This window comes from Hordeum vulgare, chromosome 3H (assembly GCF_904849725.1).
Source record: "Hordeum vulgare subsp. vulgare chromosome 3H, MorexV3_pseudomolecules_assembly, whole genome shotgun sequence".
Taxonomy (NCBI): Eukaryota; Viridiplantae; Streptophyta; class Magnoliopsida; order Poales; family Poaceae; genus Hordeum; species Hordeum vulgare.
Genome location: NC_058520.1, coordinates 566,355,506 through 566,374,053, shown reverse-complemented (window position 1 = coordinate 566,374,053; position 18,548 = coordinate 566,355,506). Strand labels below are relative to the sequence as shown.

At 46.3% G+C, this 18,548-nt stretch overlaps 1 protein-coding gene across 1 annotated transcript; it reads right to left on the bottom strand.

The window, feature by feature from the left end:
- Window positions 1–1,934: 1,934 nt before the first annotated feature.
- LOC123440651 (cysteine proteinase EP-B 2-like) lies at window positions 1,935–3,167 on the bottom strand. The gene has a single exon (XM_045117212.1). It carries the CDS (start codon window positions 3,054–3,056, stop codon window positions 1,935–1,937), a length of 1,122 nt encoding a protein of 373 aa, XP_044973147.1. The 5' UTR covers window positions 3,057–3,167.
- Window positions 3,168–18,548: the final 15,381 nt, after the last annotated feature.

The window sequence follows — 18,548 nt, the reverse complement described above, 5'->3', positions numbered from 1 at the left end:
CCCGGACACGAATGTAATCTCCTCTGGAGTTACCGGCGATTCTCGTATCCAGGATCTCACTAGCCGATCTAAACAGTTTTCCGATGATGTCCTCTCTGCAATATCCATCTGACAGCTTATGAATCTGCATCCAAATAGGCATATGCACCAAAGGAACTTCGTCAGCCTCAGAATAGCCATCATAAGGAGCAAGCACCACGGCCATGTTACGAAACAACCAAGGACCTTCGGACATGGTGCGATCCCAATCGCCAAGGCAGCGAGCCTGAACCACAAACAGGTTGGCACCAATGGGGCAGAAACACACGGGTTTCACAGTGTTCCATGCAGCCCTCATGTCTTTGAAGAAGGTTGCCTGACTGAAGTTTTTACTTGTCTGAACCCTCGCTAGGTCTAGCCATGGGATCTCATCTACTAAGTCAGGTGCCTCCTCTTCAACCACCACATCGTCGAACTCTTCCTCGTGAAGATCCAGCTTCTCGAAGAAGTCACTGAGATCCTCATCTGGTTTTCCATGGGAACATGGGTTCGTTGATGAGAACGCCTCTGAAGCCGCCGCCATGGTCACGATAATGGGGTAAGGACCTACACCAGGAACAACCCGGGGGGGGGGGGGGGGGGGAGGGGGGCGTCGTGATGAAGGGAGAGCGCGGCCGTAGTTAGGTCACGGGGTATGGGCACCGATCGCCGGACGAGGGTGGACTTACGGCGAGGGAATCGCCGTAAGGAGACAAAACCCTAGCTGTCGCTAGGGGAGTCTTTTCCACTATATTCACATCTATTAATTAAGCCTAATTTTAAACACATCATATGTATCACTTGATTTTATGGGATCACCGCTTTCTTGCTCAACGGATTTCGTGTATACACTTCACTTGAGAAGTGCCAAGCCTTCGATGCCCGATGTCGGTATATGTTCAAGAAGTCAATTTTTATGCGGCACTAAGCAAAGGTTGGGATCGATGGAATAGACAAATTGTGTTTTGCTTGATGAATTCTTTAGAAAGATTTCCGGATAAAATTTTGTAGCATAATATGTAGTTCGAATTTTATATATTCAAGATATTGATTTCCTCTAGTTCTAGTTTTTTCAACACACGTGCTTCCATATCATCAAAATTGTTCTAGCCGTTAAAATTACTAGCCCAACCCACTAGTATTTGTGTGATCTACGCATGAGAGTTCTCTATGGTCCAATATGAATTAGTGCATCCTAAGTTTTAAATTTCATTACATTATATTGTGACATCCGTAATTTTTTATGTTACGATTTTTTCCATATGCAGATATATCTCACACATTTTAAATTATGGACAGAAATATCCAGCAGATGTGAGTTTATTAGGCATGACAAATCAAACGATTTTTCTAGGCAAATTATGTTTATCGAGAGTGGCAAGTTTGATTTGTGAGCATGACAAATCCGCCTATGTTCATTCTTTGTCAGAGAATTGTTGTGCTCATCAACTAAACTTTACATCCTTACACCAACAAAAATTACCATGAAAAACGTTGAGTTTTCCATATCTAAAAATCTTACGTTATTTTTTTTAGCATTTTTTGCTAAGTTATACTGATTGAATTAATATTTTATGTAACATTTAGAAGCTATATATATCTAATTCTATGGCAATGCACAGTATCGTCTCGTCTAGTCTAAATAAAGTTGAACTAAAACACGACAAGAATTATGAAACGGAAGGCTTGAAGTAAAACACAACATACTAGCATGCTTACAAACATTACCAATTGCATCACTACATTTTACATTACATTTCATAAATCCAAACAAATGTCGATCGTCCTGGTCCCACCTTACACACGTCTAATTCTAGGCATGTGGACGGAGAACCACTTAATTCAGTTGTAATTTATTTTCACCCTAATTTAACTAGGAAGGATAGTAGAAATAATTCAGACACGCAGAGGGTCGATCACTGCGACTCCCAGGCGCCAAGCGCGCGCCTGGGCATGGGCGTGGGCTTGCTGTAGGTCTTGACGGGATAGGACGCCTCCATGGCGATGCCGCAGAGCCCGCCCGAGGCGCCGGAATCCTTCTCCACCCTGATGTAGCCCTGCTCCCCCCACGACGGCCCCCACGAGTTCTTCACCGTCCAGTACGCCTTGCCGTCCTCCGCCACCCCGTACCCGACCACCGCCACGCCGTGGTCCAGCTCTGTTCCACATTCACCGGTGAAGACCCCCTCGGAGTAGAACATGAACGCCTTCCCGCTGGCCTCGACGGCCACGGACACGGGCTGGTTCGCCACCGCCCTGGCCAGGTCCTCCTCGCTGTTGGCCGGCACGTCCTGGTGCCCGTCGATGTGCACCACCACGGGCGAGTTCTGGGCCGCTCTCGCGACGTTGCAGGTGCCCCTGGCGGCGCGGTACGGGTAGGCGGCCTCGGTGATTAGCCCGCCGTTGTTCTTGATGTACTCGAAGGCGTTGTCCATGAGCCCGCCCTGGCACCCGTCGTTGTCCGCCGTGTCGCAGTCGATGAGCTCCTGCTCCGAGAGGGACACGAGGCTGCCCGTGCGGATGGCGTTGATGCCTTCCACGGACACCACCGTGGAGAATGCCCAGCAGCTGCCGCACTTGCCCTGGTCCTTGACGCCCGTCACGGCGCCCTTCTGCCGCCAGTCCACGGACGGCGGCAGGTCGGACACGTTCAGGGCGGCGTACATGAATCCGGGGACGGACGGCGGCTTGGACGGGGTGTCGCGGCGGAGGTCGCCGACGAAGGTGGCGCGGAACTCGGCCTGGTCCATGTCGCCGAAGCGGTTGAGGTGGAGGCGATAGGGGTGCTCGCCGCGCTTGTTGTGGGAGTGGATGAAGTGGGCGTTGGACTTGAAGGTGCCGAAGCGGCGGTGCTTCTCGGCGTGGTGTCGGCGCACGCGGTGCGCCGACTGCCACCGCTCGTAGAGGTCCCATAGCGCCTCCTCCGATTCCAGGTCCTTGTCCTCCATCGGGATGGCGCTGCAGAGCTCCACGGCCGCCACGGCCAGCACGGCAGCCACCATGGATGCCACCAGAAGCTTCTTGCTAAGCAGCCCCATCGTGTAGTTCAGTACCACGATCGAGTTGTTGTATCGAGGTACCTTGGTACTGCGCAGCACTGCTGATCACCAAGCTGCTACTGCTTGGTGGCTAGCTTGCTTGGAGTGTGAGATCGATGAGGGTGGAGGAGAAGGTAGGGGGCGTATTTATAGGTCGGATCGTCGCTTGTCAGCTCGATCGAGCAGCACTGAGAAGCTTGGTAAAGCAGAGAGATCGATTGCTTTGCGGCGGGAAAAACACGAGGAGGTTTAAATGGCGGTAACAGAATGCTGGTGTCAGATTCTGCTCGAAGTGGTTGCAGCTTGCTCCCGAGTTGCGTGCGGCGCTGGTATTGGGCGGCGACAGAGATTCAGGGGCAGATTCAGTGACCATCCCCGGTTCGTGGCCGAGGTGCAGGCCTGATTCATTCCTACGTACTGTACGTCGTTGGATCGGGTCGCCGTGATAGTCTGCTGACCGTAGGTGTGCCGTTCTATGTATGGATGCTACGCCGCCGTAGAATCGGGGTAGATGCAGTTACTGGTGATACTTGATCGATCACGTACGTGCGTAGTGCCTGGCGGATGACGACCATGGCCGTTGAGCCGGTCGAGAGGATCGAACACGGGTATTAATGGCAGTCGCGGGGGCGGGGTGCTCGATCGTAACTGCACCGGCTGGCCGCCTAGCCGTTCGCCGCCGGCGGGGTAGTCTGCGGCGGTATTGCCCGCTTTCACACTCGCCTCTCTCAAGAGAAAGGTGTGGCTGCTCCCAAGTGTCAATAGACACTGTAGTTGGTGCATTGACATTTTATCAATGCACCGACATACCGTGGATCCATCTTCCATTGTTGGTTCAATGCTACTCCCTCCGTTCCTAAATATAAGTCTTTTAAGCGATTTTATTAAGGGTCTACAAACGAAGCAAAATGATTGAATCTATACTCTAAAGTATGTCTATATACATCCGTATGTAGTCCACTAGTGAAATCTCTACAAAGACTTATATTTAGGAACGGAGGGAGTAGTATGTTTTATCGTTTTGCTAAAGCACATTTAAATGTGACATAAATGTTGCACATCTAAATTTTATATCATTGATCTTATGTAAAGATTTGTGTGGATATTTTTTTTCTTTTTATGCTTGATTTCGTTATTTAGATGTGCAATAACTATGTCACATCATGTGTCTTAGACACACCCTTTGTTTTAAAATTTTAACAATTTTATCTTTCTTTAGGGTGTTACATTATTTTTTATTTTTTATTTTATTCTAAATAAAAGACATACAACCAATTTTATAAATGAAGACAATGTCACACCAGTAAATCACATCCCACAATGGCTAAATACAAGAACAAGCAAATTTTTAGAAGTGCAACAGCAACAATGGACAGAGTTTGACCACACACAGACCAGCTACCCATGAGCAAAACACAACAAAGGACGGCCACAACCAAGCCAAAGGCACCCCAACCTGATCTTGATGCGAAATGAAAGACGTCCTAGCATGAACATGAGAGATTAGCAAATAGGTGGCCTCTTTATCTTACTCCTTAACCAATGACTTCCACTGCCGTAAAAGATCAAAATTTTGTAAAGACAACCAACAGGTTTGTTAGGAAAGATATATTCATTCATGAACTTATTCGAGTGGACGAAACAGTCCAACAACCAATAGTAGAGGACCTTTGTAGGCATTAACATTGAAGTTGATGAGCAATGAAGTGATAGCGCGCGAGCAGAGGGAGGGAGGGGGAAGGGAGAGAGAGGGGGAGCACATTGGCGTTCAATGTCTGATCGACCATGAAGTGATTGCTCTAATAAAGAGAGGGGGGCATTTTGTTCTAAAACTATGTATAATATACTTCCTTTGTATCTAAATAATTATAGTTAAAAAGAATTACACTAATTTTTTATAACTATAATTATTTAGATACATAAGGAGTTGCATATAGAGAAGTATTGCAAAGTTGAAGTGGCATTTTCCAAAAGAACGAAATCGTAATGGCATTTTTATGAGTATCCAGAATTGCAGTGGCATATACTCCATCCGTTCCATAATAAGTGTTGTGCTTTTAGTTATTATGGAATAGAGGGAGTACCAAATTAATCCTTAAATAAACTACATCTATTGCACAAGCTTGGTAAATGGAAATTCTACAACTGGGCCTAAATTGCTATAAGAACTTTTTTTTACGTGCAAGGCAGGAGCATTGTCGATTTTCATTAAGAGAGGAAAAAAAGAGAACAGAGTGGCCCTGTTTATAAGGAAAACTAGGCCAAAAAACCTTACGACACACGATTGAAACAGAGGACAATCGTGCAACAACCCAACCCTTGCCGAAATCGACAACTCAAACTCCACCACCAACACGCCCACAAACCTGAAGGGGTGTGAGGACTCTTCGGCGACGCCTTCAAGAAGCATCGTCGCCGGTATCCTTCGACCCCCATCGAACCAAGGCTTTTGCCCAGAGTCATCCACAACAACTCCGTCGGACCTCGGGAAAGTCCAGCCACACCAAACAGCCTACACGACAACCCTAGAACTGGCAAACCACGGTCTAGTGAAGAGGAGGAACTCTTCGACGACAACTTCAAGAAGAAATGCCACCGGTATCCTTCGATCCCCATCGAACCATCGCTTTCGCCCAGAGCCCTAAGCCCCTCCACCTATTACAAGCACCGGGGGAGGAGCTCAGTCACTGCCAACAGAGAGCGATCTACGACAGAAGCAGACCAAAGACGTCGGACCCAGGAATCATCGATCGAGCCACACATCACCAAGGAGATGAGCAGTCGTCGGTTAACAACACAACCTGACCACCACCACCATCCACCAATGAACCGAATTTGAGAAAGGGTGGCGCAGCCAGACATACCACCGGCAGGACCACCTACACCATGTAGAGGTCACTGCACCAGGAAGACTAGCAGCTCCAACCACCACCACGCCGGCCGGAGCACATCATAAACCTTGATAGAACAAGTCATCGGTCCGACCAAGGAGGTCGCCTCCGACCAGGAAAGTGTTGGAATTATGCCCTAGAGGCAATAATAAATATAGTTATTATTATAATTCCTGTATCAAGATAATAGTTTATTATCCATGCTATAATTGTATTGAATGAAGACTCATTTACATGTGTGGATACATAGACAAAACACCGTCCCTAGCATGCCTCTAGTTGGCTAGCCAGTTGATCGATGATAGTCAGTGTCTTCTGATTATGAACAAGGTGTTGTTGCTTGATAACTGGATCACGTCATTGGGAGAATCACGTGATGGACAAGCCCCAAACTTATAGACGTAGCATGTTGATCGTGTCATTTTGTTGCTACTGTTTTCTGCGTGTCAAGTATTTATTCCTATGACCATGAGATCATATAACTCACTGACACCGGAGGAATGCTTTGTGTGTATCAAACATCGCAACGTAACTGGGTGACTATAAAGATGCTCTACAGGTATCTCCGAAGGTGTTAGTTGAGTTAGTATGGATCAAGACTGGGATTTGTCACTCCGTGTGACGGAGAGGTATCTCGGGGCCCACTCGGTAATACAACATCACACACAAGCCTTGCAAGCAATGTAACTTAGTGTAAGTTGCGGGATCTTGTATTACGGAACGAGTAAAGAGACTTGCCGGTAAACGAGATTGAAATAGGTATGCGGATACTGACGATCGAATCTCGGGCAAGTAACATACCGAAGGACAAAGGGAATGACATACGGGATTATACGAATCCTTGGCACTGAGGTTCAAACGATAAGATCTTCGTAGAATATGTAGGATCCAATATGGGCATCCAGGTCCCGCTATTGGATATTGACCGAGGAGTCTCTCGGGTCATGTCTACATAGTTCTCGAACCCGCAGGGTCTGCACACTTAAGGTTCGACGTTGTTTTATGCGTATTTGAGTTATATGGTTGGTTACCGAATGTTGTTCGGAGTCCCGGATGAGATCACGGACGTCACGAGGGTTTCCGGAATGGTCCGGAAACGAAGATTGATATATAGGATGACCTCATTTGATTACCGGAAGGTTTTCGGAGTTACCGGGAATGTACCGGGAATGACGAATGGGTTCCGGGAGTTCACTGGGGGGGGGGGGGGCAACCCACCCCGGGGAAGCCCATAGGCATTGGGGGAGACACACCAGCCCTTAGTGGGCTGGTGGGACAGCCCACAAGTGCCCTATGCGCCAAGGAGAAGAAAATCAAGAGAGAAAGAAAAAAAAAGGAAGAGGTGGGAAGGAAGGGGGACTCCCTCCCACCAAACCTAGTCCAACTCGGTTTGGGGGGGAGAGTCCTCCCCCTTGGCTCGGCCGACCCCCTTGAGGGTCCTTGGACCCCAAGGCAAGGCCCCCTCCCTCCCACCTATATATACGGAGGTTTTAGGGCTGATTTGAGACGACTTTTCCACGGCAGCCCGACCACATACCTCCACGGTTTTTCCTCTAAATCGCGTTTCTGCGGAGCTCGGGCGGAGCCCTGCTGAGACAAGGTCATCACCAACCTCCAGAGCGCCGTCACGCTGCCGGAGAACTCTTCTACCTCTTCGTCTCTCTTGCTGGATCAAGAAGGCCGAGATCATCGTCGAGCTGTACGTGTGCTGAACGCGGAGGTGCCGTCCGTTCGGTACTAGATCGTGGGACTGATCGCGGGATTGTTCGCGGGGCGGATCGAGGGACGTGAGGACGTTCCACTACATCAACCGCGTTCTCTAACGCTTCTGCTTTACGGTCTACAAGGGTACGTAGATCACTCATCCCCTCTCGTAGATGGACATCACCATGATAGGTCTTCGTGCGCGTAGGAAATTTTTTGTTTCCCATGCGACGTTCCCCAACAGTGGCATCATGAGCTAGGTTCATGCGTAGATGTCTTCTCAAGTAGAACACAAAAGTTTTTGTGGGCGGTGATGTGCGTTTTGCTGCCCTCCTTACTCTTTTCTTGATTCCGCGGTATTGTTGGATTGAAGCGGCTTGGACCGACATTACTCGTACGCTTACGAGAGACTGGTTTCATCGTTACGAGTAACCCCCTTTGCTCAAAGATGACTGGCAAGTGTCGGTTTCTCCAACTTTAGTTGAATCGGATTTGACCGAGGAGGTCCTTGGATGAGGTTAAATAGCAACTCATATATCTCTGTTGTGGTGTTTGCGTAAGTAAGATGCGATCCTACTAGATACCCTTGGTCACCACGTAAAACATGCAACAACAAAATTAGAGGACGTCTAACTTGTTTTTGCAGGGTATGATTGTGATGTGATATGGCCAACGATGTGATGTGATATATTGGATGTATGAGATGATCATGTTGTAATAGAAATATCGACTTGCACGTCGATGGTACGGCAACCGGCAGGAGCCATAGGGTTGTCTTTATACTAATGTTTGTGCTTGCAGATGCGTTTACTATTTTGCTAGGATGTAGCTTTAGTAGTAATAGCATAAGTAGCACGACAACCCCGATGGCAACACGTTGATGGATGATCATGGTGTGGCGCCGGTGACAAGAAGATCGTGCCGGTGCTTTGGTGATGGAGATCAAGAAGCACGTGATGATGGCCATATCATGTCACTTATGAATTGCATGTGATGTTAATCCTTTTATGCACCTTATTTTGCTTAGAACGACGGTAGCATTATGAGATGATCTCTCACTAAAATTTCAAGACGAAATTGTGTTCTCCCCGACTGTGCACCGTTGCTACAGTTCGTCGTTTCGAGACACCACGTGATGATCGGGTGTGATAGACTCAACGTTCACATACAACGGGTGTAAAACAGTTGCGCACGCGGAACACTCGGGTTAAGCTTGACGAGCCTAGCATGTGCAGACATGGCCTCGGAACACATGAGACCGAAAGGTCGATCATGAATCATATAGTTGATATGATTAGCATAGGGATGCTTACCACTGAAACTATACTCAACTCACGTGATGATCGGACTTGAGATAGTATAAGTGGATCATGAACCACTCAAATGACCAGAGAGATGTACTTTTTGAGTGGGAGTTTAGCACATAATTTGATTAAGTTGAACTCTAATTATCTTGAACATAGTCTAAGTCCACTTTGAATATATTTGTGTTGTAGATCATGGCTCACGCGACAGTCATCCTGAATTTTAATACGTTCCTAGAGAAAGCTAAGTTGAAAGATGATGGAAGCAACTTTGTAGACTGGGCTCGTAATCTTAAGCTAATCTTACAAGCTGGGAAGAAGGATTATGTCCTTAATGCTGCGCTAGGAGATGAACCACCCGCTACGGCTGATCAGGATGTTAAGAACGCTTGGTTAGCACGTAAGGAGGACTACTCAATAGTTCAATGTGCAGTCTTGTATGGCTTAGAACCGGGACTTCAACGTCGCTTTGAGCGTCATGGAGCATTTGAGATGTTCCAGGAGTTGGAGTTTATCTTCCATAAGAACGCCCGAATCGAGAGGTATGAGACCTCTGATAAATTCTATGCTTGCAAGATGGAGGAAAACTCGTCTGTCAGTGAACATGTGCTCAAAATGTCTGGGTACTCAAACCGTCTAGCTGAGCTGGGGATTGAACTCCCGCAAGAAGCTATCACTGACAGAATCCTTCAATCACTGCCGCCAAGCTATAAAGGCTTTGTGTTGAACTACAACATGCAAGGGATGAACAAGTCTCCCGGCGAGTTGTTCGCGATGCTAAAAGTCGCAGAGTCTGAACTCCGTAAAGAACATCAAGTGTTGATGGTGAGCAAGACCACTAGTTTCAAGAGAAACGGCAAAGGCAAGAAGGGCAATTCGAAGAAGAGCGGCAAGCTTGTTGCCAATCCGCCGAAGAAACCCAAGGCTGGACCTAAGCCTGAAACAGAGTGCTTCTATTGCAAGGGTATGGGTCACTGGAAGCGCAATTGCCCCAAGTATCTGGCAGATAAGAAGGCGGGCAAAGAAAAATCAGGTATATTTGATATACATGTTATTGATGTGTACTTAACCGGCTCTCGTAGTAGTGCGTGGGTATTTGATACCGGTTCTGTTGCTCATATTTGCAACTCGAAACAGGAACTGCGGAATACGCGAAGGCTGGCGAAAGATGAAGTGACGATGCGCGTAGGAAATGGTTCCAAGGTTGATGCAATCGCCGTCGGCACAGTGTCACTTCAGCTACCATCGGGATTAGTGATGAACTTAAATCATTGTTATTTAGTGCCTGCGTTGAGCATGAACATTATATCTGGATCTTGTTTATTGCGAGACGGTTACTCTTTTAAGTCTGAGAATAATGGTTGTTCTATTTCTATGAGTAACATCTTTTATGGTCATGCACCGAATGTGAGAGGATTGTTCATATTGAATCTTGATAGCGATACGCATATACATAACATTGAGACCAAAAGAGTTAGAGTAAACAATGATAGCGCCATATTTTTGTGGCACTGCCGCTTGGGTCATATTGGTGTAAAGCGCATGAAGAAACTCCATGCTGATGGACTTTTGGAGTCACTTGATTTTGATTCACTTGACACGTGCGAACCATGCCTCATGGGCAAGATGACTAAGACTCCGTTCTCCGGAACAATGGAGCGTGCAAGTGACTTGTTGGAAATCATACATACCGATGTGTGTGGTCCAATGAGCGTAGAGGCACACGGCGGATATCGTTATTTTCTCACCTTCACTGACGATTTAAGTAGATATGGTTATGTCTACTTGATGAAGCACAAGTCTGAAACATTTGAAAAGTTCAAGCAATTCCAGAGTGAAGTGGAAAATCATCGTAAGAAGAAGATCAAGGTCCTACGGTCTGATCGTGGGGGTGAATATCTGAGTTTCGAGTTTGGTGCTCACTTAAGACAATGTGGAATTGTTTCGCAGTTAACACCGCCTGGAACACCACAGCGTAATGGTGTGTCCGAACGTCGTAATCGTACTTTGTTGGATATGGTGCGATCTATGATGTCTCTTACTGATTTGTCGTTATCATTTTGGGGTTATGCATTAGAAACAACTGCATTCACTTTAAATAGGGCACCATCAAAATCCGTTGAGACGACACCATACGAACTGTGGTATGGCAAAAGGCCATAGTTGTCGTTTCTTAAAGTTTGGGGATGTGATGCTTATGTCAAAAAGCTTCAGCCTGAAAAGCTGGAACCCAAAGCGGAAAAGTGCGTCTTCATAGGTTACCCAAAAGAGACAGTTGGGTACACCTTCTATCTCAAATCCAAGGGCAAAGTGTTCGTTGCTAAGAACGGAGCTTTTCTCGAGAAGGAGTTTCTCTCGAGAGAATTGAGTGGGAGGAAGATAGAACTTGACGAGGTTGTCGAACCTCTCATCCCTCTGGATGGTGGCGCAGGGCAAGGGGAAACCTCTGTCGTTGCGACGCCGATTGAGGAGGAAGTTAATGATGATGATCATGAAACTCCAGTTCAAGTTTCTATTGAACCACGCAGGTCGACGAGATCACGTGCTGCTCCAGAGTGGTACGGTAATCCCGTCTTATCAATCATGTTGTTAGACAACAATGAACCTGCAAGTTATGAAGAAGCAATGGTGGGCCCAGATTCCAACAAATGGCTAGAAGCCATGAAATCCGAGATAGGATCCATGTATGAGAAGAAAGTATGGACTTTGGAGATACTACCTGAGGGCCGTAAGGCTATTCAGAACAAATGGATCTTTAAGAAGAAGACGGACGCTGACGGTAATGTGACCGTTTATAAAGCTCGACTTGTGGCAAAGGGTTTTTCACAAGTTCCAGGAGTTGACTAAGATGAGACTTTCTCACCCGTAGCGATGCTTAAATCCGCCAGAATCATGTTAGCAATAGCTGCATTTTTCGATTATGAAATCTGGCAGATGGATGTCAAAACGGCGTTCCTTAACGGTTTCCTTAAGGAAGAGTTGTATATGATGCAGCCCGAAGGTTTTGTCGATCCTAAAAATGCTGACAAGGTGTGCAAGCTCCAGCGATCCATTTATGGACTGGTGCAAGCATCTCGGAGTTGGAACAAACGCTTTGATGAGGTGATCAAAGCATTTGAGTTTATACAAGTGGTTGGAGAATCTTGTATTTACAAGAAAGTGAGTGGGAGCTCTATGGCGTTTCTGATATTATATGTGGATGACATATTGCTGATTGGAAACAACGTAGAGCTTTTGGAGAGCATAAAAGGTTACTTGAATAAAAGTTTCTCTATGAAGGACCTAGGAGAAGCTGCTCACATTCTAGGCATTAAGATCTATAGGGATAGATCAAAACGCCTGATAGGACTTTCACAAAGCACATACCTTGATAAAGTTTTGAAGAGGTTCAAAATGGAACAGTCCAAGAAAGGGTTCTTGCCAGTTTTACAAGGTACGAGATTGAGTAAGACTCAGTGCCCAGCAACTGATGAAGATAGAGAGCATATGTGCTCCGTCCCCTATGCTTCAGCCATAGGTTCTATCATGTATGCAATGCCGTGCACTAGACCGGATGTTAGCCTAGCCATAAGTATGGCATGTAGGTTCCAGAGTAATCCAGGAGTGGATCACTGGACAGCGGTCAAGAATATCCTGAAGTACCTGAAAAGGACTAAGGAGATGTTTCTCGTGTATGGAGGTGACGAAGAGCTCGCCGTAAAAGGTTACGTCGATGCAAGCTTTGACACAGATCCGGACGACTCTAAGTCGCAAACCGGATACGTATTTATTCTTAATGGGGGTGCAGTAAGCTGGTGCAGTTCCAAGCAAAGCGTCGTAGCAGATTCTACATGTGAAGCGGAGTACATGGCTGCCTCGGAAGCAGCTAAGGAGGGTGTCTGGATGAAGCAGTTCATGACGGATCTTGGAGTAGTGCCAAGCGCACTGAATCCAATAACCTTGTTCGGTGACAACACTGGTGCCATTGCCTTAGCAAAGGAGCCACAGTTTCACAAGAAGACCAGACACATCAAACGACGCTTCAACCTCATCCGCGACTACGTCGAGGAAGAGGACGTAAATATATGCAAGGTGCACACAGATCTGAATGTAGCAGACCCGCTGACTAAACCTCTTCCACGGCCAAAACATGATCGACACCAGAACTGTATGGGTGTTAGATTTATCACAATGTAATTCACATGGTGATGTGAGGGCTAGATTATTGACTCTAGTGCAAGTGGGAGACTGTTGGAATTATGCCCTAGAGGCAATAATAAATATAGTTATTATTATAATTCCTGTATCAAGATAATAGTTTATTATCCATGCTATAATTGTATTGAATGAAGACTCATTTACATGTGTGGATACATAGACAAAACACCGTCCCTAGCATGCCTCTAGTTGGCTAGCCAGTTGATCGATGATAGTCAGTGTCTTCTGATTATGAACAAGGTGTTGTTGCTTGATAACTGGATCACGTCATTGGGAGAATCACGTGATGGACAAGACCCAAACTTATAGACGTAGCATGTTGATCGTGTCATTTTGTTGCTACTGTTTTCTGCGTGTCAAGTATTTATTCCTATGACCATGAGATCATATAACTCACTGACACCGGAGGAATGCTTTGTGTGTATCAAACGTCGCAACGTAACTGGGTGACTATAAAGATGCTCTACAGGTATCTCCGAAGGTGTTAGTTGAGTTAGTATGGATCAAGACTGGGATTTGTCACTCCGTGTGACGGAGAGGTATCTCGGGGCCCACTCGGTAATACAACATCACACACAAGCCTTGCAAGCAATGTAACTTAGTGTAAGTTGCGGGATCTTGTATTACGGAACGAGTAAAGAGACTTGCCGGTAAACGAGATTGAAATAGGTATGCGGATACTGACGATCGAATCTCGGGCAAGTAACATACCGAAGGACAAAGGGAATGACATACGGGATTATACGAATCCTTGGCACTGAGGTTCAAACGATAAGATCTTCGTAGAATATGTAGGATCCAATATGGGCATCCAGGTCCCGCTATTGGATATTGACCGAGGAGTCTCTCGGGTCATGTCTACATAGTTCTCGAACCCGCAGGGTCTGCACACTTAAGGTTCGACGTTGTTTTATGCGTATTTGAGTTATATGGTTGGTTACCGAATGTTGTTCGGAGTCCCGGATGAGATCACGAAGGTCACGAGGGTTTCCGGAATGGTTCGGAAATGAAGATTGATATATAGGATGACCTCATTTGATTACCGGAAGGTTTTCGGAGTTACCGGGAATGTACCTATCACTTAAGAGAAATTTAATCTCCTGGATCATATGACCATAGACAGATCTATCCAAGGATGCATCACACATAGCTTTAACAGCAGCAGCATAATCTGATTGCAACATGATTGTGGAACTGTAATGCTCAATGTTCAGTTTAATGCCTTCTAGAACAACATGTAGTTCCGCTTCAAGGGCATCGTTGCAATGAAATAACTCGCGGTAAGCAGCAAAGATCACCTCACATGTTGTGTTCCTCAATATCATGCCCGAGCCGGCCGAACCATCTGTAGCACTATAGGATCCATCAACTGACAAAGCCACCGCTCCTGACTGAGGCGGTGGCCAAGGCGTATGGGGCATGGGGTTTACGCGGTTCTTAGTCACCGCAAGTGGTTCACTGAGCACCAGCGAGTTGCCCTTGAGAGTTTCATCCACACCTCTTGAGATCTGACTAAAGGTATTGTAGTAGCTTTGAAGGAAGGAACAAGATACATCTGGGGGTGGTATAACTTTGCCGTGAACCAGCTCATTCCTTAGGTGCCTTATTCTCCGAAGGACCATGATAATTCTGCTTCTTATAGATTCCTGTGACTCTGCAAGGAGATGAAAGAGCCATTCAGTCCCCATCCACTTGATCGACGATCTGTTTGGAAGAGGCCATTGAGTCTGCATCAAGACACAAAGGGTAGCAGCATTTCAACAGGAAACTAGTGCATGAAAGGAGGATTCATGTTCCCTGTCACAAAGCCTACAATACCCGTTTAGATCAAAATGCCGTCTCCTTTTTTCAGCGTCCGTTGGAAGGGCACCAGAGGCCACTTGCCAAGAAAAATTCTTGAGTTTGGGGGGAACCTCGGCATTCCACACTAGCCGCGAGATAGATCTATCTCCCAAAGGATTAACACTGGATGAACCTGGACATAATTGGTCATAGTGGTCCGCCATTGCCACATGGTAAGTGCTTTTAACTGTCAACATACTTGATTTCTCCCACGGACAAGAGATGAAATCATCACGAAGTCTCATAGATGTTCTCATTTCGAGGATGTAGTCCACATGCGGCTACCAAAAGTGTTGTTGAAGCAGCTCCACCTTCCAGTAACCGCGATCATCCAGGAAGTCACTAACTCTGTTGAGGCAACAGTTCCTCTTGGGGTGATGGGTATGAACGGCGGGCCACGAGGAATCCATGGATCTCTCCAAACCCGGATAGCAGCACCATTGCCAACACGCCATAACATACCTTTCTTCACAAGAGTTAAGCGATGCTCAATTCCTTTCCACACTGCGGATGCGTTCCCAGCAAACACTGTATCAACCAAACTGCCGTTTGGGAAATATTTAGCTCGAAGGAGTCTAGCACACAGAGAGTTTGGTGTCGCCAGAAGACGCCAAGCTTGCTTGGCTAGGAGCGCTTGGTTATAAGCCCTCATATCCCGGAAGCCAAGACCCCCTTTAGACTTTGGTAGAATTAGCTTGTCCCATGGAGTCCATGCCATTTTGCTTCTGCCATTCTCCACTCCCCACCAATATTGACACATCATTTTGGTGAGATCATCGCTCACGGAATAAGGGAGCTTAAATATACTCATGACATAAACTGGTATAGCTTGCGCAACCGCCTTGATTAACACTTCTTTGCTGGCTTGCGAGGAGTACCTTTCGCTCCACTCAATTAACCTTTTGTTTAGACTGGACTGTAGAGACTCAAACCGGCCCTTATGCATACGGTCGTCCGGTATAGGGAGACCAAGGTATTTGGGCTCAAACTCGTGTTGAATGACTTGCAGAATACCCTTCACCTCTTCAACAACCAAAGGAGAGCGGCTATCAGCAAACAAAATGGAACACTTTGAAGGATTTATAAGTTGACCCGTAGCTGAGGCATAGGTGTTCAAAACATCCATGAAAATCACCTCTTGACACGAGGAAGCCCGAAAGAAGAGAAGTGAGTCATCCGCAAACAATAAGTGTGAGATAGCTAGAGCACCCCGGCATATTTTCACCGCCTCAAGACCTCTTTCTAAAACAACCCCATGAAGTAGAGCGGATAATGCATCAGCGACAAAGAGAAACAGGAATGGTGATAGTGGATCACCTTGACATAGACCTCGGGAAGGTGAGAACTGGTCCAGAGATTTTCCATTAAGATTCACTGAAAACTTTATAGAGCGCACATACTCCATAACCCGGACGACCCATTCACTAGCAAATCCCCATTTTAAAAGCGCACGCTCGAGGAAAACCCAATCAACCCGATCATAAGATTTGGATAGATCCAGCTTGTAAGCGCATAATTCATTGCTTCTAGCACCGGTTTGAATATGATGTATGCACTCGAAGGCGATGATGGAGTTATCAGAGATCAATCTTCCCGGGATGAACGCACTTTGATTCTCAGTGATGAGCTCTGTAAGAAGCGGTCGAAGACGATTTACCATGCACTTTGAAACTATCTTATAAATTACATTGCATAATGAGATAGGCCGAAAGTCCTTTAGGGAGGAGGGATGTTGAACCTTGGGTATTAACACGATAGAGGTGTCATTAACCCCTTCTGGCATCAACCCCGATGTAAAGACTAGTTGCACCGCCTTCATCATATCATCCTTCAGCACTCCCCAATTCCTTTGATAGAACCTTGCAGGGAACCCGTCCGGCCCAGGTGCCTTCATCGGTCCAATTTGAAAGAGCGCATTGAAGATTTCTTTCTCTGAGTAGGGTGCCAGCAAGCGTTCATTCATAGCAGTCGTAACCTTGGGCGTGATCTTGTCTAACATAACATCCGACACTAAGGTGGGATCCTTAGTATACACCTCCTTAAAGTAAGAAGTCGCCATGCGTTCCATCTCAGTTGGAACAGCGCACCATGATCCATCCTCTTTCTGAAGCCTCCTTATATTGTTCCTCCTTGCCCGCCACATAGCCCGACGATGAAAGTTTTGGGTATTACGATCACCTTCCTTCAGCCAGGTGATACGACTGCGTTGGAGCCACATCATTTCCTCCCTGTATAACAACTCATCCAAACCCTCCATTTTCTGTTTGATTAGTAAGCGGTTGGAATTGTTAAGCTGCAGGGACTCCTGCTCTGTTCGAAGGTTGTTAATCTGTTTTTCAACATGTCCAAAATTCTCTCTACTCCACTTCCGGAGATCAGCCATAACTGACTTCAGCGAGGCTGCATCGTTTCCTAGGTCTCCGTACGGCTTGACTCTCGCCCATGTCACCGCAATAACCTCTGATAACCTGCATTCCCTTTCCCACACGATCTCATACTTGGCAACACCTTTCCTACGACCATCTGATACGTCCATTTTGCATCATGATTTCATGTTGATATTTATTGCTTTATGGGCTGTTATATTACTTTGTGGTACCATATTTATGCCTTTTCTCTCTTATTTTGCAAGGTTTATTTGAAGAGGGAGAATTCAGGCAGCTGGAATTCTGGACTAGAATAGGACCAAATCTTAGTCCACTATTCTGCACACCTCCAAATGCTCTGAAAAGTTACGTGGAATTTTTTGGGATTATATAAGAAATACTGGGCGAAAGAAGTACTGGAGGGGGGCCACCAGGGCGCCACAAGCCGTGCCACCGCCACCCCCCTGGTCATCAAAAATTTATACTCTGCTGAAATTTATTGTCACTTGTCACTATGGAAACTGTTCCTTTGAGGAGTTTGTTCGGGGTATCTTCACCACGAACGGAAGCACGAGGAGTTGTTCCTCGACCTGAGGTACTTACTGAAAATATCTTTTATGAAATTCCTTCGGGTATGCTTGAGAAACTGCTGGCTAATCCATTCACACGAGATGGATCTTCACATCCAGACTTGCATCTGATCTATGTAGATGAAGTTTGTGGTTTATTTAAGCTTGCAGGTTTGCCCGAGGATGAGGTAAAGAAGAAAGTCTTTCCTTTATCTTTGAAGGATAAGGCCTTGACATGGTGTAGGCTATGTGATGAAACTGGATCATGGGACTACAATCGGTTGAAATTGGAATTTCATCAAAAGTTCTATCCTATGCATTTAGTACATCGTGATCGGAACTTTATTTATAACTTTTGGCCTCGTGACAGGGAAAGCATAGCTCAAGCTTGGGGGAGGCTTAAACCAATGCTATATTCATGCCCCAGTCACGAGCTCTCGAGAGAAATCATCACTCAAAACTTTTATGCTCGGCTTTCTCATGAAGATCGTACCATGCTTGACACTTCTTGTACCGGTTCTTTTATGAAGAAGGATATTGATCACAAGTGGAATTTATTGGAAAGACTCAAACGCAACTCTGAAGATTGGGAGCTGGAGGAAGGTAAGGAGTCAGGTAT